The 23,557-nt window shown below is 40.2% G+C and overlaps 2 protein-coding genes across 2 annotated transcripts; both read left to right on the top strand.

Annotated features, from left to right (window-relative positions):
• Nucleotides 1–1,246: 1,246 nt before the first annotated feature.
• On the top strand, nt 1,247–8,781 carry fgf10b (fibroblast growth factor 10b). The gene is made up of 3 exons (XM_018673281.2): nt 1,247–2,675; nt 7,481–7,584; nt 7,960–8,781. Exons 1-3 carry the CDS (start codon nt 2,216–2,218, stop codon nt 8,149–8,151), a joined length of 756 nt encoding a protein of 251 aa, XP_018528797.1. The 5' UTR covers nt 1,247–2,215; the 3' UTR covers nt 8,152–8,781.
• Nucleotides 8,782–11,908: 3,127 nt separating this feature from the next.
• Nucleotides 11,909–19,105, top strand: paip1 (poly(A) binding protein interacting protein 1). The gene is made up of 11 exons (XM_018673106.2): nt 11,909–12,310; nt 14,551–14,702; nt 14,996–15,193; nt 15,342–15,454; nt 15,545–15,656; nt 15,974–16,099; nt 16,198–16,304; nt 16,397–16,514; nt 16,628–16,682; nt 17,086–17,164; nt 17,940–19,105. The coding sequence occupies exons 1-11, from the start codon at nt 12,112–12,114 to the stop codon at nt 18,025–18,027; spliced, it is 1,347 nt and encodes a 448-aa protein (XP_018528622.1). The 5' UTR covers nt 11,909–12,111; the 3' UTR covers nt 18,028–19,105.
• The last annotated feature ends 4,452 nt before the right edge of the window (nt 19,106–23,557 follow it).

The raw sequence follows: 23,557 nt of genomic DNA, 5'->3' as shown, positions 1-23,557 counted from the left end.
AAAACTAGGAATTAAGGGAGGGAAAACAGGGAACAGGGCAGACCCTGACATTAAAGACACATGGATTAGGGGGAATAGATAAGACTGCCAGCAGCACATTCTGTTTATCACACTGGATTGTTGAAAATGTCATTATATGGTCCTTGATCACAGTTATCCTCTCAATAAACCTCAAAAGTTCATACTGATATTGACTTGCAGCCCATAAATACACAATCCATATCTGAATTGTCTCAAAACTTAGAAAAGAGTCTTCTATCTGCTCTGGTCCTCATGCACATCTAATGTTGATTCAATATGAAAAATCAATGAAACCAATAAAAGGTTGTGTTCTATATCTGGAGTGGCCTTATCTGTGTACTTCGTGAGAACACTGACCATCCCTAATATTTTGCACATCCAGTGCACATACTGTACATTGTTGTCTAGTCCTCTATGACATTGTCCATCCTGTGCCTGCCTCATGCCATGAGGAGCAAATGATGCACGGTCCATGAAAGAGAGTCTCATTGGCTGAGGTCCACTCAGACACCTGAGTCACAGAGGAAGGCGGAGGTCTGGTGAGTGAAACTGGAGAGCGTCATTGCATTACAGCACCGCAGGAGAGATAACACACTACGATAAAGTGCCTTGAGGGAAAGAGAGAGGCCTTAGCAAGATGTTCGTGATAAGGGAGCACACTGGCTGGAACCAGCAATAGTAACTTAATCTGATTTTTATCTGAAGAGACAGAAGAGAACGGCCACTTGTCAGGATTATCACACCTTAATGAGTAACAAGTGGGTCTATTTCAATTAGTGATATTTATCCCTTTCATGCTCAGCCGCATACAAGCAGATGTATCTGCTGGATAGGAGAAATTAACACAATATACTGAGAGCAAGCAACTCTACACAGTAAAAACACAACCACTCTTTGATTAGCCAATAAAGCAATCATCAGTGCAATCTGCAGCCACAGGGACTGATCCGATACTACCAGACTGTTTCTTCCTGCCTTGCAGCATCTACTCAGATAAACCCTGCTATCACCTCTCACCCACTCTTATAAGTTAGATTTGTTTGTATGTAGGCATGCACACACAAACACACATACACAGACACACACACACACACACACACACATGCGGAGCAGTACTTGCTCCCATATGTGAGAGGAAGTTGAGTAAAGGAGGGAGGGATCAAATAACTAACAGAGTCACACAGCTACACACAACACACAGTCATTCTCTGTGATCAGCCTTCAGGTGAGGAGATCACTCCAGGAATCCTCATATTAAGGAAAAGGAGGCGAACAACTCTGACTCAAACCCAAGACAGAGAGAGAGACAGAGAGAGAGAGAGAGACCACCCCAAACTGTTACCTCGATGCTGTACGAAGGTGGAGTCATTTGGGGGTAGAGAGAGAGAGAGAGAGAGAGAGAGAGAGAGAGAGAGAAAGAGAGGGAGGTTGGGGAGAGAGAGATGAGGAGAGAGCGAGAGAAGCAGGGCAGAAGAAGAAGACATGGATTATCTGACATGCGCCTGGACTGACCAACGTCCCTTTTTAAGTCTTGAATCCTGTTTTTCCTCCTCAGAGTGAAAATGCTTTCCTGCACATGTGGAGAGTAGCAGCTAACGGACAGGTAGACTGTGTGGTGCATCTATTTTTGATTTCACTGGAGCTAAGGATTTTTACACATTTCAAACTTGGCCTGGATATCTGTGAACTTTTTTGTTTTTTTCTTAAATTGAGCAACTGCCTGGAAATACAAGGGTCATACTGGAGCAGCCAAGAAGAATAGTTAAAATTTCACAAACAATTTAGAAACAATTGGAAAACAGAAGGAAAGAAAGACAAAGAACGGGTTTGTTACTGGAATACACACACACAGTAATTGGTGTATTGTTTTTTGTAACATTTGTTTATTCAGACTGATTTATTTTTGTAGAAAAGACTTGTATTGCAGACTTTCTGATCATCAGAAGAGAACTCTATGGAGTATCAGCTTGAAACACAGTGACCAGTCAAACAGTCATTGCACTGTAAAACATAATTCAGAGGAAGGTAAAGGAATTTCATACAGGTGTTAAATAATTTGGACTCTGCAGGGGGACCTTCTTGCCCAGTCTGGACTGTGGAGGGCTCCCCTCCCTGCCCTCCCAGCCTATCCTTGCCCCCAGCAGCATGTCCCAGGCTCTGAGGCTGCCTCTAGTCCTCCACACAGCACACTACCATGATCAGATGGGCTGCTGGAGGGAGTAAGGCTGCCTCTGCCTCGTCCTGCTCCAGGGCTGGGTTAGGGGCTCGTTCTGGCTCTGGGATCAACTCCAGACTAAGGTCATCAACACTGCTTTCCTCCCTGTATTTGCCTCTTTTGCTGGCCCTGGTAGTTTTCTCCTTCTCCCTGCCCGGGGCAGCCTGCCATCAGCTCCGCAGAGGAAGGCTGAGGCACGCCAACCTGCGAACTCTCAGAGTTCCGCTGAACATTTCGGAGACTGAGCTCGTCTCCAGGCCCAGGGCCACTGGGGGCCCCCTGGGTCGGACTGGGGGACCACAGGGTAGGCATGTGCGCAGCTACAATCATCTCCAAGGGGATATACGGAGAAGGAAGCTGTTCTCTTTCCAGAAGTTCTTCCTGAGGATCGATAAGAATGGAACGGTCAATGGAACCAAGAACAAAGATGACCCCCTGAGTAAGTAACTCAATGAGTAAAAAACAAAAATGAAAACAACAAAATTAAATTGGATCTAAGCCTCTCCCATAGAGGCAAAACTTAAAAGTGACCCAAAACACAAGTTTTAAAGGAGCTTACTTTTCATGTCTCTGGTACAAAGTAAAGGCTTTTAGTCTCTGCAACCAAACCTTCTGACCTTTCACCTGACCTTGTTTGGATTTCGAGACATTCAGATATTATGGATAAGAAAAAAGCACCTGTTGATTGCTTTAAGTCTGGGACATTTCTAGCACCAAGAGCCCCACTTAAATGTTTGCTTATCCCTAATTTAAGAAATCAGGTGTCCATTTCCTTAAGAAAGATGCTCCTTACATGTTACTTACACCAACAAAAATGTATAAATACATGTATTAATATGCAGCTTGGACTAAACACAGAATTTATATTTCAAAAAATCATTTGTCATTCATTTCCAGACACATTCAGGTTGGTAGTTTGGATGAAGCATTCCCCATTAGAGTCGTCTTTTTTGTTTTAAACCAGACATCCAACTGATATCTCTCCTGTCCAAACACTCAGCACAATGATGGTAGCTCTCAGATGGCTTAAAAAGGAGCAGGGCCAGATAACCCAGCCATTATCGGGCAGTCCTCACAGCCCAGGATAAACAGCACTGATAACAACCACAGAGCAGCAGGGCTGGAGCAGGGGGAGGACGTGGATGTCAGTCTCATTGATGCTTTTAGACTCTTTTTGTGTCTCTCTCTCTCACTCTCCCACCCAGCCTGCCAGCCAGTGTACAAGCAAGTCACACACCCTCAGTCAAAGATCAGACATTTGTTTAAAACAGTTTGACAGAGAAACACGTCTTTAAAGTGATTACATGTTGTATGTTTCGGCGTATCAGTCAGTAAAATAGCATCCTCATTAGTGTCCCAGCTTTCCCACCGAGCTTTGTGTGTGTGCCTATATCAGGCCAGCGGGCACTCACATGCTCCAGTGGGTGTGTGATCATATAGCAGCCAACGACGATGCATGTGCTCACTTATTACTGACACACACTCATACATCTCTCTCCTTCTCGCTTGCTTTTTTTCTCCCTCTTTCTCTCTGTCCCCCCAACCCCGTCGTGAGTGTATATAGAACCATTTAATGTTCCTCTTGGGAGAGCTAAACCACACATTCAATCAGAGAGACTTGGGGGAAATGGCACAGGGAGGCAGAATGTCAGGGGAGATGTTTGTTTTGACAAGGTCATGACAGAAGCAACGTTATTTACTGACTGTATTACACTGTGATGCCTTTACTGCCGCCTCTGTTAGTTTCTTTTAAGTTGTAAAACTGAAGTGGCGTGAGGAAGTTCGTCTCAGTTTATCATAATAGTGGTGTGTAAATTCACCCTAAAGTTTATGTATGTTTGTGCGATAATTTAGCCCTCTGTCTTCATTTTTATCAACTCAAAATTCCCGTTTTTAGGAGTGTGTTGCCCTTTTCAAAAATCAGTTTGAGTCAGCATGGGCTGAGCACCAGGGAGGGAGGTGAAAGAGAGACTCTCTAGAGGTACAAGTTCATGAATGACATGGCTGAACATCATTGTGGCCACATCAAAGCCGTGTGTCTTCAGTATCAATGGTGGTGCCATCAAAAAGCTGTGTCCTGAGGGGGTCTGGGGACACTGTGTGTGGATTATACTCTCATATCAGGTTCACATGGTAAAGGATACTACACAACAGCAGCTTCAGTCTTTGCTCTGGCCCCTGGGGCTAGACATGATCCCAGGACTGACGTCCTTTGTAGACCCTTGATGATCCCTTGAAGTGACAAAATGTCTTCTTTTTTTTTTCTTTTTTGTGATAAGTAGTGTAGTGCCTTTTCTTCAGTTGCAAATTGCAAAAGAAAAAGACACACTGAATTGAAATTTCATGATAGATTATTTAAAATACTTATCTCATACTTTGTGTTAGAGGTGTATGAGATGTGGAAGCTTTGGTTTTGGGTGCTGCCTGTGGCCCTGCGAGGACCCAGCTCACTGTCTGTTAAAGAACCGGTATCCAGCCTCCCACAGATTTATGGGGATGCCAGCGCAAAACTGTCCCACATGGCTTTCCAACCCACTGGGAGCCTGTGCTGAGGTTACAGAGAGGGAGAGAGAAAGGGATGGAGATTATGTTAAAGTCAGCTAAGTAGCTATCTGCACGGCCCAAGTGCATAATTAAAACATCTATGATTCACAGCTGAGTTCTCTTGAATTTATGGACAGCTAGCAGCTCTGAGCCACCAGTGAAATATTGCTAAATAAGATTCAGGCAAAGGCTTGGCGGTAAAAGAGTTTGGCTAATTATCCACGGCTGTGTTGGTGTGAGAGGGTGAGCCTGTCAGGATCGTGTGTGTATGTGTGTGTAGTTGTGTCAGGCAACCAGTTGTGTTTCTAGGCTGTAGGGGCCAGGCCATGTGTGCAAGATGCTTCTGGACATGGCTCAAGAAGTGTGTATATATATATATATATAGTATAGAAGTGTGTGTGTGTGTGTGTGTGTGTGTGTGTGTGTGTGTGCATTCATCTCCTTTAATCAAAGCAGTGGCCTTTTACGTGGCAAAAAAAAAAACAGATGGTGCTCTTATGGAGGTTTGAGGAGAGAGATGTATAGCTTTTCTCAGAGGTGGGGAAGAGGCTGGATATCCCCTCTATGTAAATACACTCAGTGTGGTCCTTATCAAGTGTTATTATTATATATCCTGATTTACGCCTCACTCCGCTCCATTTTTCTGCGCGGGAATGGCACCCATTAAAACTTACATTTCAACTTATCTGCCCGAATGTTATTTTGTGCAGACCTGAACATCTGAGAGGCAAAGTAAGAGTGAGAAAGAATAACAGTACAAGCTGCAAAGCACATGCTTTTTGGCATCCCACTGTGGAAAAACCACCTTTAATTCTCACTGGCATTGTGTGCCTCCATTCCACAACCAACGCACCATTTACTGTTGTAACTCCAAACAGAGCATATCAAATAAGCCACACATTAGGAAAAAGCAACCAGCATGCAAAAGAAAATCTGCTGTCTCCCCACGTAAACAGCTGAACCTGGCTGGCTCACTTTAGGCGACGTTTTACATATGTGGTTTATAAAATTTACCCCATACAAAGTAGTGCAGTCACTTTTAAGGCTTAATGCTGTAATCTGGAGGAAGTTAAATGAAGAGCATATTTTCTTTTGTGCCATTTCTCCCGTACTTGCAGCCATGAGCTCATTATTCTAAACTTCTGGGCCAAGCATAGCTTTCATCAGAGAACAGTGAATGGAGATTTGGTCGTTTCACAGCCAGGCTGAATTTGTAAGTTGTGTGCAAGTGCACATTCACCTGCTACAGCATTAACTATGTGTGTGTATGTGAGTGCAGGAGTGTCCGTGCATGTGTGTGTGTATATACAACCTGTCTCGCCCCTGCCTCCGGTGGCTGACTTTGATCAGTGATCATTACAGCCTTTCTAATCCTCACTCCACCCCCAGTCTCACTGTCATGGCTCCTCTGTCCTCCTCTGTTCTCCTTCCTTTCATCCCTCCCATGTTTACAGAGCAGCCAGAGACTGCCATAGATTGTCTTACATCCTCACTCCATACCCGACACCCGATCCCATACAGAAACCAGCTCCTCTCAGATCTTCAATGGCCGTTGTGTCACCGTCCCCACCACCGCCTTGCTGCCTCAGACCTCACTGCCCCGAGGTGCCACTGTTTGAACTAGAAACTGATACAGTCAAGACCTCACGGACGAGGAAAGAAGCTGCTGTATTTTTATAAGAGGGATTGTTCTTTGGGGGCACACCTGCATCCTCCACTGTCCACTCATGTACGGGGCTGGCAGCTTCAGAGGCCCCCCAGCCACCGGAGAGTGGGTCTGACAGCAGAGCGGGCTGTCGCACAAACAGTCATCAGACAGAGGAGGGGCTGCTGATCTGATCAAAGGATGTCGTTGACTCTCTGGAGTTCACACCCCCTCATCGAAGTGTGTGCGTGTACACATATGTGCGCTTATCAGGATAAAATAATGACAGCTCACAGGAAGTGTGGAAAGGAAGTCAGGGAGGGAGGCATGAAATCAAACATGCCATGGGAACCAGGACGGTTCATTCACACACACACACACACACACACACCAGCCTAAGACGAGTGGGCTCTGTGGTCAAAGGACACATTAGGAAGTTATATCTCTCTGACCTTTGATACAGAGACCACACAAATAACCACAGCTGTCTGCAGCAAAAGCATGCCCTTGTTAACTAGGGTATAAATTAGCCTCTCTAATAGCCTATGAGAAATCCAAATTATTTGTATAGGGACTTGGAAACCTAAATACCAAACAGAACATAAACAACCTGAGAATCTCGGCGGCATCCACCTATTAATTTTCAGACTAAATGGCCTTTGCAGCTGCAATCTGTTACACAGGTGTGGGTTGTAAAGTAACTTTATAATATCACTGAAATGATAAATGTGCTCAAACAATAATTGTGCCCTTATGAAGAATTCCCACAGAGTATTCCCACATGTACATGTAAATGTCCCAAAATGAGAAGGCAACATGTTTCTATTCATTGTATTCTCACTGATGTGAAATAAAAATTTATGGATTTATTCTGGTCTGCATCTACACTGAATGATGAGTCAGGAAGAAATTGTATCGCCTTTACTTCCTCTGCTTAAACTGTTAAGAAACATACTTGAAAAATAATTGTATTTGCACAAACGACACTTGGAGCTCTTATGCTCATTCTGAATGTTGACCCAAATTGATATAACCTTCTTTTTGCTGAATCCCAGGTATCCTGGAAATCACATCGGTGGACGTGGGAGTGGTGGCCATCAAAGGGCTGAACAGCAACTACTATCTGGCTATCAGCAGGAAGGGAGACCTGTACGGAGCGGTTAGTATCCGAGTCAGAGGTCAATCTGGATGCTCCAGAGAGAGAGATAGTGTTAGATTCTTCTGTGCTTATCAAAGGAGGCCTTATCTTTATTTCTCTGGCTGCTGCCTCAACTCTGAATCACAACCAGGGCAGCGTGCACACGTAAACCTCTGGGAGAACTGTGCAATTTTCAAAGTGTACTCTGGTTTCTACACAAGCACACAAAGTAAAGCAATCAATGTAGGTTAAGGAGGAGTAAATAAACATGGTACCATGTGCAACCATAATGGATTTGCACAAGAAAATGATTTGTGCTTCACACATTGGGGTTATAACACTGAAACATGATGCACTGCTGTTTTTTTGTTTTTTGTTTTGGTTTTGTTTTTTCAGAAAGAGTTTGGCGTCGACTGCACCCTGAAGGAGCGAATTGAGGAGAACGGCTATAACACATACGCATCAGCCGAGTGGAGGAACAAGAAGCGGCAGATGTTTGTGGGTCTAAACGTCCACGGGAAGCCGCTCAAGGGGAAGAAAACCCGCAGGAAGAACACGGCCACCCACTTCCTTCCAATTATGGTGTAAGCCGGAGAACTCCAACAGAGGGGGGAGAATTTGCAGCACTGGACAGAGAGGTTTTCAATATTGAAAATGTGTAAAATAAAGACATTCACTGGGACATCTCTCATTTGGAAACAAGGCACTAACACTGTTACACAAAAATATGGTCTCTTCTCCTGACTTTGACTGAGATCATGTTCTTTATTTGGTGGCAGAAGGTAATATCTGTGTTTTCTGTGGCACAGGATGCAATATTTATCCTTTTTTTTCTGTGCCAAACAGTTTGCAACTGGAGTATGTGTGTAATGTGGATGACACAGGCGATACTGTCCCAGCTAATGAACTGCAGTAGATGCATAAGTATCTCACAATGTTATTTATAATCCATATTCTCCTGTGAGACATGAAGAGGAGGGATAGAATATGACTACAGTAAGATGAGGGAAATGATCAGTCATTCTATCGTGACAGCATTAAATAATAGAGGATACCACACATTTAAAGCAAATGTTTGATACTTAACCACTGTGTTTTGACTGTATTGTAATGATTTATTTATTTTGTGAAATATTTAACTGGAGGGGAACACTTATCAAGGCAAGCATTCCTTTGCATGCTTTACTTTTTATAGGAACTCTATTATGTGAAAATAAAAATGACCATTTTCTCCTCTGCAAAACCAAGTGGTCTTTCTTCCTCCATTACACCCAAGACTGACTTTACTGGTGGGGAACTGCAGGAAAATGGCAGGTTCTAGCTGAGTGCTGAGAAACCCTGGTGAACGTTCAGGTCATGGTAGGTCTATTCTTATCTGGGTCTCTGAGGTAGGAAAGGACAAAAGGCAACCATTAATGCCTCGCCAGATATTGCATGTGGCAACCATTGGACTAATGATTAGTTCCCAAACAAACGGGAAACATACAAGACCGACCACAACAAAATGGGAGGGAGGTTAACTTCCCTGGTATGGCCTGTAGATGCTGACATCACTTCCTAATATCGCCCCATTATTGCAGAGCAGCAACATTCCCTGATTGCAGGAGGCCATGCATAGTTAAGATGGCTGCTAAAGCACCTGCTGATAATACTAGCAAAATATATAAAAGCAGCTTTGTCGTATTAGTCTGCATTACTACTGCCTGTGGGTTTCTGGAGGGCCCTGGAAGAGGATCTGAATGTGTGTGAGTGAGGGAAGAAACGTGAATGAGGAAGAAAAATATGACCTGTGTCTGACCACCCACTTCCCTCAGTAATCATCTGCAAACACACTAATCAATGACAGCTGCCTTGATGCCAGATCAAAAGACCACAGGGAGAACATTAACACCACAGGCTTCCGGGCCTCATGTTCTCTTATCCCGCCTCTCTGAACATCTATCTCAGGACAGGCATGAAAAATTGGAAGAGCAGAGGAAGACAGGAAGCTGAGAGAAGGACTGCGAGAGGCCACGGCTGCCGCCCTCATCACCAAATTCATCCAAGTTAGCCTGTGACTGTGACTCCAGATTGGAGGGGGAGAAAAACAACAAGCATTATCTGAACTATAGGAATCCAAAGTACAGGAAATAATTTGCTTTAAGCTGTAGTTATTACTCTTTAATAGCTGTTAAAGGAATCACCGCAACAATTGATTAATGCTGAGGAATGCTGCGGTGCATTCCTCCATGACAGTCAGGGCCGACGGCAACATATGGAATACTATTTCGTGACTATGTCTGCACCATACACAGCACTGTCTGTTACATTTTCTCTGCTCTCTCTCTAGTGATTGTGCAATGTAGCATGGCTGTTGCACCTTTAAGGCCACATTCAGTGTTCTTAAGATAAAACTTACCTAAGACAATAGATTGAAAAGTTCAGCTGAAGGTTTTGTGTGCAGTTTAGAGAAATAAATTTAGATGTTTTCTGTTGGGCCATATTTTATGCTGTTGGTATTTTAGGTATGTTTTGTTTTATGTTTTTTTAATGACTATTTTTCTTTATCCTAAATTTACCAAATTGTTTTCTCTGGTGTAAACTATTTCACCTATAGAGGACCCACAAGCTAGATATTAATTAACAAATAATTGCATAATAAAAATAAGCATTAATTTAGTCTATTTATTTATAGATTAATAAATTAGTTTGTAAACAAATTTTTCAATGTCTATTTTTAATGTACAATTAGTTATTAATTAATTAAATGCTTTATTACTATTTTCGTGACACTTGTGGTCTTCCATAATACACATACAGTCCCACTGGTTTGTCTTTGGCTCTTAATGTAATCTAATAAAACAGCCAATAAATCACCAGAGATGTAACATACATCATGTGTACTGGTGAATATTAGCCTCATAGAAACGTGGTCCATAAGCATAAATCTATACTTTTTGCTTTTAAAACCTATAGTGATGACCTGTTGTGACCCCCAACAATCCCAGTCATTTGTCATCCTATGCATTCGAAAGGCTTGTGAATGTTTGAACTCTCTCCAAGGCACTGGTGGGGTGGGGGGTGGGGGCAGCAATAACAGAAAATAGGGGCAGTAATCTTTTATCAAAGTGGGTCTCTGCATTTCTGGCACAGGAATTCTCTGTGGCATAATGTGATCCAGCTTTGGGAAACAAGTGGAAAATGACTGGAGGCTAAAACAACTAATGAATACTTACACTGAGAGGTCTGGTGCAACACATGTTTGTAGTGGGCAGCTACTGAGTGAACTCGGGGAGAGAGGCACGTCTGAGGGGGTTACACATGGTCCAGAATCTTCTCTGAGAGGGATAAGTATGTGTCTGATATATCAGTTGAATGTAATTGTCCAACCCTTGGTGCTTTGGCAAATATCTCAGGTGAATGTGAAGCTATTTAACCCATTCAGCCACACATCTTAAACAGGTCAGTAGGCACAAACAGGGTAGTAGTCAACACTGAAGACACTGAGGTAAGATGTGTCTAAATGTGACTGTGAGTGGAGGCAAAATAAGTTGAACTAAAATAAACTCAAGAGATTTACTATTTCTTCAAAATTCCTAGCAGTGTGCAGATTTTTTGAAATAGCATTTAAACCTTAGGCCATGAGGGAGATAAAGCAACAATATATGTACAGAAACAATTTACTGATTTTTCATAGAGTGGGATTTTGCTGAGGGACTTTCGACTCATGACATCAGTATTTCCAAAATCCCACCCACAGCAGCAACTGACTGAGAGTCAGGAACCAATGTTTGCAAAAATCCTTAAGTATTCCCATCCTCTTTATATTTCAATTCCACTGCATGGAGCAACTATAACAATAAAAATGTTACTTATACATGAAAGCATCAGTAATAATAATACAATAATACAATGCTTTTGTTTTTCATGATGAATGCTTCAACTTTTAACACTTTAATTTTTATACTAATACTTCTATACTTTCTTGGATGGTATGAAAATTACTGGGGTGCTGAGAGGGGTTGAATCTTACATAATTTTGTGAAAATTAAAGAAATTCCCATCTTTATTATTTTCTTTTCCTATCTTTTTATTTTTTCTTTCTATCTATCTATCTTTCATCCTTTCTTATTTGTGTACAGTAAATCTAAATAATAATAATAATAATAATGAATCCGAAAAGGGGAAAAAAAAGTTACAGATCCAGATCCACATTTACTTTAATTAAAAAAAATCTGAATACTCTTATAACTTATGATACCACCGTGCATCATTTATGGCTTCGTAACTTCCACTCCGCGCCACCAGAGGGAGACAGTTGTATTTTGTTATCAAACTCTGTCACGTATAATCACTGACAGCGAGTTTGTTGTTAAAGGAAGTGGCCAAAAAAAGTTGTGTGTATACAGTGATACTAGCCGATCGAGAAAAAGCCATCATGAAAGAGAGATAGGGCGTGTTTTGTAACTGCCGCTACGCAAAAGACAAAAAGCAGTTGTTACGGTGAACAGCATTTCTCCATCTCTTTCCGATGCTGCTTTGGTAGTCGAGGCTGACAAACGAGCAGTCATGAATCAGAATTTCGACCGAGCTCCCGGAGCAGGGAGAGCCCGCAATCTTCCAGTAGAGTCCGGGCTCCCGGGTACCGCCGGGGATGGCGACACTAAAACCACGTTTTTCAACCAAAGGGAGCCGCTGAGACAGCCGCGAACATCCCCGCCGTTTGCCGAGAACAACATTAGCACGGCCAGCGACGTGGTCGGTGGAGGTAGGGAACTGTCAACTAGCTAACGTCAACGATAGCGGAGCTAAGTTAACTAGCTAACGTTATTTTCATATTCATTTATGTATAACTCTCATAAATTTCGTTGTGTGTGCCCTGAATATGAAAGTACCACAATATTTCCTCTGGCTGTCAGTCCCTCTGAGAAGCGGAGAGGGTTACCCATTTAACCTGACCTAAATCTCGACCTGTCATTAGCAAGCTAACTGCTAAAAGCCATTAATGTTAGCTAACCCTAGTATTCTGGCGTTGCGACCTGCACCTGTTGGATTGTTTCTTTCATATGAGGTAATGTAGCATCTAAATAAAGCTCCCACTCAGATGTCACATAGTTAAATAGTTACGGGCTACATTTAAGGTTGTCTTACCCTGCTAAAACCTGAGTTTCGCAATAGCTAACTTTACGTTCCTTAGCATTAGCAACGAGCAGAAAGGGGGAAGAATCAGTTTCTATTCCTAATCTCAGTAAGTAGGAAAGGGGTGGGCGATATCACAACTTGGTTTCGATCCCATACCATGCAATACCATGGCCAGGATTACAGATATCTATACTTGTAATAGTTTAAAGTTGCTAATATACTGATATACTGTCAAATAACCGAGAGGAAATATGTCATAATTTGTTAATTAGTATAGGTTAATATATAAGGTTTATAGGCTGCTATAGAATTTATTTTAGTAACCAACAGTAATTTGCCAAACATGAGGCATTTGTTTTAATACTTTCTCTCACTCACTTAAAATATGTAAATGTTTTAAACACTACACACCTCTCAGTGGTTCATAACAAATGTCCATCATGTGAATTTTCTGAACTAAAGAGATGATTGTTGCACACAATAGCAGCAGAAATGCAAATATTGCAGCACTAAGAAGAGTTTTTATGTGCCCAGGATGTGATTTAACATGTGATGGATCAATTTCTTCTCTACTTACCTAATTTTTCCAGTATCAATACTGATAAGAAGACTTTATAAGGGTAGAATCAGCAATTTGGGGGTTGATCCACCCACCCTTTTAGTGGGATCATAGAGTACCAGTAGTAGTATCATAGTTTGTGCTGTAGATGTATCAGGAAAACCTTATACTTCAGGTAGCAGCTGTTAAAATCAGAATGTGTCCATGTGTGGATGATTTGAAGTCCTGTTGTGATCTTCTTCTAAAGGATTATGTCACTTAATATGCCTGTCAAGGCAGTACAACAATAAAAGTATGGTCATGGTCAAAATTACTCAACTACATAGGCAGGTCTGCAAATCACAACCTGTTTTAAACTGCATGTGTATTGAAAGTTGCATAAAAGCAGTATCAGCCAGTGTGGGGAGAAAATGTAGGATGTAGGTGTTGAGTTGAAAAAAGTAAAGTGAAAAAAAATCACTTCATCACTGCAATTCATAGCCAACATGATCTTGAATGATTAAAGTCTGGCAGTTAGGGGCGCAGCCCTGCTGTGACCAACAGTGTGCAGTGTTTTCCCACAACACCCCCTATTAAGTGAGCGTCAGGTTCCTCCATCAGGCCTATGTCCTCTGGTCCCCCTGCTGTAAAAGTAACAGTCCATCAGTCATCACACTCTGTCACACATATGCAAGAGTTGCAGCTCTGAGGGGCAGGTGCACACACTTTTTTGCATCTTCACACTCTGATTACATAAGTTTCTTGTGTACTACAGGGCAGTACTTTGTAGTATTGTGTACTGTTTACTGTTGATGTCTGCCATATGAAGACTATGTCTGTTGATTTTTTTTCTTTTTTCCTGATAAAGTTAAATCAACATTTCTCTTACTATCATCGAATCCCATGTAAAAGCGAAAAGCAGCAATGAATTGATTATAATAATAAGTATTGTCTGTGTATCCAGAGCCTGGTATAGCTTGTTCCTCTGTGCCACAGACCTCCATTGTTGTCCAAAAACTATTAAAAACACATCAGTGAGCTACAACACTGCACTGGATGATTATTTTGAGTCAGTTCCACATAGGTCATCCTGCTGCCATAAATATTTGCCAGCGCACCAAGTCTTTACTGAGCCTATCTTAGGAAATTTATATGTGTGACCCCTTTTTTAAGATTTGTGTTTTTTTGTGGGAATGGATGGTTATAAATAGCAAAAATACTGACTCTTGCCAGCGTTATCAGTAAAGAAAAAAGAGAATTTACCTACGTGGTATGAGTAATTTCACACATAGCAGAGCCTGACAACATCTTTCTTCTTTCTCTTTCAGATTGTAAAAGACAAAACAAACCCCAACAAAGTGCAAATGCCAACAGTATGCCTGCCTCCAAAGGGAGTAATGATGTGGATTCCTTGGTCAAGTCATCAAAGCTGTCAGCCAGTGCTCCAGAGTTTGTCCCCTCTGGATTTAACCCATGTGATGTAAGAGCAATTTTTATTCATTTATCTTGACACTATGACTTTTTGAAGTATTTTTTAAACCACATTATATGGTAATGGTTCTGGTAATATTTCTGCTGTTAGCTAACAAGTAGGAGTTAGAAGCTGTGTCAGCAGTGCATCTATCATTACTGTTGTAAAGATCAGAATATCATGTAAATTAATATTTTTTTAATGTCAGTGTTACTCACTAATGGTTTCACATAAGGGTGGCAAAGTGCTATGGATTTTTCTATGTTGATTTTACATGCTTTTATTGTGATTCTTTTGTGTAGGACTCTGTTTGTTATGATGAGAACGAACTCTATTATGGTGAACCAACCTTGGCGGATATGGTCACAGACTTTCTTGACCACCTGAGCTCCTCACCAGGGTCCTTTGAGTCAGATGTTGAAGACATAACTGGCATGCTCAATTCCTTTGTTACTACTGAAGAGTTGTTGCAGGAGCTGGTGGAGTTGATCTACACACAGGTTTGTAGATGCACATTTAGTCTTTATGTTGTTCTTTGTATAAATATTAAATAATACAGTTTTAACCAGACCTATCGAAATATACAAAACACTCAGTTGTATAAGGTAACCCTATATTAAGTGATATTAAGTTTTCTTTTCATTGCAGTCCACTTCTATCCCCAACTTCTCTTACACGGGTGCCAGACTCTGTAACTATCTGTCCCAACACCTCACTGTCAGTCCGCCGAGTGGCAACTTTCGTAAGCGGCTCTTGAAAAGGTGACTTTATTTTTGTTTTTACTGAATTTCATGTATGTTTATCATTCATTCAAACTGCCTTTTAAAATGTAAGTGTGTTGCCTGTTGTAGGTGTCAAACTGAGTATGAACAAAGGGATGCAGCTGTTAATGGAGATGCAGAGACTCAGAAGAAATTCCACTCCTTTGTGCTTTTTCTAGGAGAGCTCTACCTGCACCTTGAGGTAAGAGATCAGGCTCAATTGCGTGGTGTGTTGATGTATGTAAGGTTTTCTTTTAAACAGCATTATCATTGAAAAAGTTGCATTTTAAATTTTATCACATTTTCTAGATGATTGTATATATCACCTGAGTCATGCTTGGTTTGGTACACCCTACTTGAATTGCTGCCATAGGTTTAAGATGGTTGTGCACTCTGCCGTGATGTGGTGATTAGTTCAGGAGCTGTCAACCTTTTATACTGTATGATAAAGCTGGCCCCTCTGGAATCAGTAATTTGTTGACATGTATACCAGTTTGATTTGTTTTGATGTTTGTTTAGATAAAGAGTGCAAAAGGACCCCCAAACAGAGCAGAGATCCTCCTCAGTGCTCTGAAAGATCTGATGAACACTCTACTCTCCAGTCCTGTGGATGCAAATCTCATCTGTGCTGTCAAACTGCTAAAGGTTTCAAATCTCAATTAGACACACACAGATTTTTATTGCAAACTTTCCAGGTAGTTTCATTGTCTAGGGGGGTAATGAGAATGCGTTTGAATTTGAAGCTTACAGGCTCTGTTCTGGATGATGCATGGAAAGAGAGTGGAAAACCACACATGGAAGAACTGATCCAAAGAATAGAAAATGTTGTACTGGATGCCACCTGCAGCAGGTGTGTATATCAGTATGGTGTTTTGCAAGCAGCTGCCACTCAAGGTGTATGTTTAAGATAACTTTCGGATTTGTTTTGATTTTTCTCCTCAGGGATGTCAGACAGATGCTTCTGAAACTTGTGGAGCTGAGATCCAGTGATTGGGGCAGAGTCCGTGCTCCTCCAGCTGCTAGCAACGCTACACCAGACAACGACCCCAACTACTTCATGGTGAGTGTCAACTGTACTATACCCTCCATTTTTCTTTTTCTTTTTTTTATAATTCTTCATTTTTATACTCTCTGCATTCCTGTTTTGTCATGGTTTTATATTTTTCCTCTCAGAATGAACCTACATTCTACACAGAAGACGGTACACCTTTTACAGCAGCAGACCCAGGTGAGGCTGTGTAAACATGTCCATTCTCAAGAGAGATAATAATAACATCAAAATAATGTAGAATGGTTTTGTATAATTCATGGACAGAATTAAAAATGGAACCAGTGTTTATAGAAACAGACTTCTCATTTGTTTGTGATGTGATGCTGCAGCTGATTGTAAAAAGATCAAGTCTACAATTTTAAAATGGCAACATGAGTTCATTAGTCATGGACGTTTCTACACTATTTTAGATAACTGTTAGACATTTTGATTGACTCATCCTGGTTTCTCTCTTCAGCCAAGTTGTTGAATAAGTCATTTACATGCTAGAAAAAAGTAGTCCACTCCTGCTGTAAAAGGGAATATATTCAGCAATGTTGCAGTCTTTCTGCTGACTGAATGTCCATCTCTGCCTTTACAGAATATGCAGAGAAATACCAAGAGATCATGGACAAGCAGGACTATTTTCATGATATTTATGGAGAAAATGGAAATGAAGTGTAAGTACACATTATAGAGATAAAATAATATAGATGGGTCGTGCATGCCTTTCTTTAATGTCACATTCACCTACCTTACTTCTTCTATGGATACCATTCAAAGATATAACTGCTCCATCTTAAGCTTCTTAATTATATGATCAAATCTTTGGGATGATTCTTTACATTGGTTGTATAGTGGAGACATTAAGCAGGCAGCTGTAGTGATACTTGACAAACATAAAATTTGTTAATATTAACCAGTTTGGCTTTTTTAATCTTTCTGTGCTTTGTACATTCAGCACCAGTTGATTGTTTTATTTAGACGCAAATCTGTAACAGTTCATCAGTACCACTGTGCTGGCATATCTTCAGTCATGTGACTGCACAGTGGCTTCACACAAGTCATATGACCACCACCGACCCATTGGCCCCTGAGCTTGGCGAATGTATTTGACTGGCCCACAATGCAACAGGGTCGACCATGGCCTCAGATTCAGTTTAGTCAGCAGTTGGGTGTGAAAGAGGGCTTAACTTGCTCCTATCCCCTCTCTCAGAACTGTGTGTGTGTGTGTGTGTGTGTGTGGTGTGTGTGTGTGTGTGGTGTGTGTGTGTGTCTGTGTCTGTGTCTGTGAGCTTGTGTTTTTGTGCATCTGTGTAAATGGCAACTACTTCCACATATTCACATATTGTAGGTTATGTTATATACAAACTATCTATGACATTGAGAAAACACATTTGTCTTTAAGATCTAACAAAGTGCCTCTAAATCACTCGTGTTGTGTTGTATTCACAGATATGACTTTGAAGATGAGATGGAGCCTGAGATAGAAGAAGCATTTGAGAATTTTTGTTTAGAATCTGAGAGGAAACGACAACAATGACGTGAGTGAAAAGCTGTGAGACTCAACAGGCACATACTATAATTTTCCCACTCAACTTGCTGGAATGTTGAAAAGCAAAGGAAACTAGCAGAAGATAGGTTCAACCTTTTTATTTTTACTGCAAGCAAGCATTTTAACAAAAAGAGCTGTTCATAGTTGCACTTCTGACACTTTTCTCTGTCAGTGTTGATTAGAAAATGGGGACAATCAATGGGATAATTTGTTCGAAATGTTAAGGTATGAAAACTTTTTTTTGGACATGGAAGTTCTCTCTTTGTTGTTTTGAAATTCTCTCAGAAATTTCTTTCCTTTACGCCTGCACTAAATGGCAAGAGGGAAATAGTGTGCTGTGGAATTTTTTTTAGAGTTCTGAAAGGCAGATAAGTTTCATCAAATTGTGTGCAAAAGTTGTTAGATTCTAATTTAAATACCCCATGCATTAGGTGCAAGCCAAAAGACTCAAATCATCGATGGAGATGCATTATCTTAATGTAAAATGCACTGTAGATGGGTGTTTGTACTACATACCTACATAAAGTGCATATACAGCCTTGATCTCCACTGTTGTGAAATGTGTCTCTTGTCAGGTTGCCAATATTTAACACTGTTTCAGTCTATTCACCTGTTGATCTGGCTGCAGTTCACTAATGTGGTCAGGAACTCTGTGAAAGGCTGTGACAGAAACAAAAACTTAAATACAGTGACAGGCTGGGACACAAATACAAAACAGCTTTTTTTCAAATTGCTTTTTGGGGGTTGAAGTCAACATTTTAAGAAGTTTTAAGAATTAAATACAAGTACATTCACAATCTTGAGAATGCTGTCTGCAATGCAATGCATCTAAATCCAGTTTATTTGCTGAATGTAGCTTTAAATATCTACACATCTCAAGTGTTTGAGCAACAGTCAGTGTGACATAACTCAATTGCAAAAAGAATTCTTTGTTATCCCTGAAAGACTAAAAGACTGTTTACCAGCAATCCATGGAACACATAAAAAGGAATGTTGTTTTATAGTTTGTAAATATTATTTATAGTATTGTTTGCCTGCAATAAATTCTTTATAATGTGAGATTTTATTTGCTTGATTGGTGTGTGAGCCTTTTTGAGTTACAGTGGATACACAGTGTGCTACATCCCGTATAAGGTGCAGTCATAATAATTTGACGTTAAGTGACAAAAGTCAGCCGTTTATGGTACACCATCACAACTTAATACAAATATAATGCATAATGTCGGAGAGGTAGTGATCTGAAATAAGTCTTTATTTACTACAGTTACTATTACTACATTCAGATGTCTTCATAACATTCTGTCCCTTCATACTCACTGATGTATGCAAACTGGGGTGAGCAATATATTCAGTATAATCAATGCATAAAGCTAAGCTGACACATACTGTATTTCTGAATAAATTAATAAATCACTGGGTGGTATTCCTCACACTCAAGCAAGAAAAAGCAATTTTTTCTTCAGACCAATTTATTCGTTCAACACAAATAATCTGCACCATACTAGAAGCCGCAAGCAGATAATGAGTAAGTATCATCAGATTTTATTTTGAAACCAGGCTGACCCCACTACTTTCTGCTGTGTAATGAAAACTGAGCTACTGTATTTCCTGACTAGAAATGCAAACTCTGCCATCAGCTGGTAACTTTGCGTAACTGTGTGTCTGTGCAGCACTGTCCAGGACAAATTACATCTTTTGTTCGTAGAACTGAATTTGGTCAAATCAGGCCCATACTTTGCAACATCATCTACTGTTATCAGGACAATGATTGATTGCTGATTTAATTCACAGATGTCAGGCAGTTATACTTTCCCATTTGCTGTTATTTTGTACTTGTCTTGACTAGTTTATGTTTTTCACCACAAACAACACACATTTGTATAATGACATTTGTATAATGACAATAACCATTTGGAGTTCGAAACTAATACAGAGCTATTGGCTCTGACCAGGAATATTTGTGTAAGTATACATAAATTATAAAAAACACAATTTCTTAATTAATTACACATTGTCTTTTGCTATTACTCCTGCTTAACTGTTCAACCATAATATGAGCATTATAGTGGATGAAAATGGGTGGTGTCGATTAATTTAATTTAATTTAATTTTAATTGGTTCAAGTCTACTCACTTTACCAACACAGAGCCTAAAATATCATGTAATTAAAAAAAGATATTAAAAAAATATATATAAAAAATAAAAAAATAAAAAAATATATATAAAAAAAAAATTAAGCATCAGATTTAAAGGATGATCAGGTTAAAATCTATGGATTGTATATGAGCCTTTGCCACCACCTGGTGACCAAGTTGAGTAATTTTACGAAACTCAGCAGTTATTCATTGCATTGCATCAATGATTAAACTCAGCACTTTGATATTTTTGTCTTTAGCTTCAGTTACATTACAAGGGCTTTAAATGAAGTATTTTTCCATCATGATAATTATAGAGTAAATGATTAAATTATTTTTTTGCACTGCTGTCTTTAGAGTAATGTGAATGAAGTCTTACAAGCTGCAGTAGAGCAACCCAGTACTTTATACACTCTGTTTCAACTGAGATAAACACATCAAGTAGGTCTATTGATGCAACAATGGATTGATTGAAAACAGGATGTTGAATGGCTCAGTTTTTCTTCTCTTCTGCCTTAGTTTTCCCAGAGTCCAAACATTATAATGACAAACTCAAAGTCTCAAGTATGCCTCTCTTACCACCATATCTTCAAATGAACTGTCACACCATTTATTATTCTTTCAAAATGTATACAACAATGCAAGTGTCTGCCCTTTTCTTGGTTTATACAGGCCCTTTTTCCAAATAAAGGGAATATATAAAGATAAGGAAGTTCTTTGTCATGTCAGAAATTTGTTATGTGTGTTCAGAGTGGCCTTGGAAAATGCTTAGTGGTTTCCTTAGTTGAGAGGAAAATGACAGTCATGCCATGACATTCTTTGAACCTCAATGCCACACCACAGATATTTTTCATGCTACAATGAAACTGTTCTTTTGTGCTCTCAGCACCAGGGATATGTAGACATTGTAAGACACATAAGAATATTGCATTTTGTGCTGTGATACAGTATATATTTCTTTCTGTCAGTCACAGTTTACTGAGGCATTCTGGGTGACCCAGAGATGTGATGCATGTCATTTAACCACAACAATCATAGCTGGAACCCTGTTGGGGACCTCTGGGGACACTCTGTCTGCTGAGTGTCAAAGAATGCACTCCACTTAAAGCAAGGTAACGTACTTTATTGTGGTCCCATTATTTTAACTGTAAGAAGTCATGTATTTAACATACTGTTTCACGGTACTTTTGACTAAAATGTCTTGCCGTGAGTTTTAAGTAAATTGTTAACATCTGCCGGTTGTTACTACTGTAGATAAAAGACCATTTTTCTACCGAAATGGAAATCTCTTCCACAAGTCTGTATCCAATTCATTGCCAACAAGCAGCTGTGGCACTTATTTAGACCAATGAATTCTCATTGCATACTGTTCTGCCATAATTTTTTATATATCTGCTCTTTTTGTTATTTGGGAGAACAGATATAACATTAATTTGCATGTGAGAGCATTTTGATTGTGTGCATGTTTTGTGTGTCATCCATAAGGCTGCTGTGCAGTCATACTGCATGAGGCTGATAATCTGCAAAACACCAGGATGCCAGCTCATGACTGTGCAAAATATAATGCATCATCATGCTCACATTTACAAAGAAACTGTACTGTACACACTTTTTGTTTGTTGTTGTTTGGTTGATCTCAAGTCAGGACATGTACCTGTGCACATCCAATAGAGCCTCTCTACAGGTAAAAAGAACGTCTTTGGTCATGTGACAGGATGGCAACTTCACCCACAAGTCGCATTACCACTGTGTCTGTGTGCAGTCATTGACTCGTGAGCCCCTCTGAGCCTGCTGGATATGACTGTCTGGCTCACAATGCATCATGGCAAACCTAGGGCCTTAGATTCCCATTGGTCAGCAGATGGGTGTGAAAGAGGGATTAGCTCCATGCTACAATCCACTCACCCAGAAGTTTGTGTGTGTGTTTTCTGTATTCATGTCTCCCCATTATACTGTATAATGTGGGTTTTAAAACTTACTCATCAGTAACAAAAACACTAAAAGAGCACTATATATCTTCATGGGAACACGTTTGTCTGAAAGCTGTAGTGACAAAATGTGTGACTCTGAATCACTGAATATTTTTATAATGGCCACAAATTGTACTGTTGGTGCAGTGAAACCTAAGAATGAGAATGTGTTAAAGAACCATTTACTTACATCAGAAAGGCAAAGACAATAACTTTGGTTTGGGAAAATCCAAAAAATTCTGGTTTTGATCTTTTATTTGATATTGTATTAAAATTGCGATTCCTGGTTTTGCATTGGACATTGAATTTGTTGAGTCCATGGTGAATGATGTTTCTGAAATGAGCTCATCTTGGAACAAAGAAAGAGTGGACAGCAGCATGAATATCTGTTTACAAAAACAGTACATTTATAAGGCTTCTTTTTGTCCAATTCATAATTTGTCTGATTCAACTCTGTGATGATTCTTGAGGTCGCATTTTGTGGTGGTGTTGTTTTGCATGAGGGAACAAACTTATAAAATACGCACCACCACAAACTGCTAACGTTTCTGTGGACGTTTTTAATTCACAGTAGAAAGTAGTCCAGCGAAGAGTGACAATAGCATGTCCACACAAGTGGAGACAGGAAAAGACATGCTGATGTTTAATCCTTCAGATATGGTGGTGTTACCTCGGAGTAGTGACAGAGATCTCAGTTTTGAAATCTTTATTTTATCTGAAGATTACATAAAAATGAAAATACCTGCATGTCTGTTTGGCTAGATGAAGTGGGAGAGTCCCTTTTTTGTAGTGTGGGTCAACTGACTGTTTAATATAAATAGTAAGAAGACAAAGGCTTGTCCTGTGAGTATAAATGGTCTCCAAACATCCAGCCCAACTTGAAATGATTCATGTTCCTCCTCAGTGGGGATTTTTAATGACGTTCCCACACTGCTCCATTATGTAGGGGGCTGACAGGAAAATAGACCACAGACTCTGTTGTTTCATGATCCTTCCTTAGATTGTTCAGCATAGTTTCACAGATTACGCTGGCAAAAACTCTCTGCCCTTCCCAGGAGCTTCTCTGCTCTACTAAGACACAAATGCTTAAATTAAAGGTGATATTCTGGCTCACTGGATGACTTATATGTGCATCACCAAGATCAACAAAAAGGGGAGTGGGCGTAGAGATTCAGCTGCTGATTAAGACTGTGAATTGCATCTCACAGGCCACCCAAGAAAGAGTGAATCAACTTACCTGGAACACATAGCTGAGGGTTGTGAGTCTGTGGCCTACGTGCTTCCCCAAGGATGATAATGTATGTTGATTCTGAGGTGTGATAACAAATCACTAACTGCTTCACTGTCCTTCATTTTCTGAGCACATCAGCCAATCACGGTAAATAAGTCAGGTTACATTTCAATCAGGAGTTT

This window comes from Lates calcarifer, linkage group LG13, assembly GCF_001640805.2.
Source record: "Lates calcarifer isolate ASB-BC8 linkage group LG13, TLL_Latcal_v3, whole genome shotgun sequence".
NCBI classification, from domain to species: Eukaryota; Metazoa; Chordata; class Actinopteri; family Centropomidae; genus Lates; species Lates calcarifer.
Note: the sequence above shows the minus strand (reverse complement) of the source record. Positions and strands in the feature narration are given on the sequence as shown.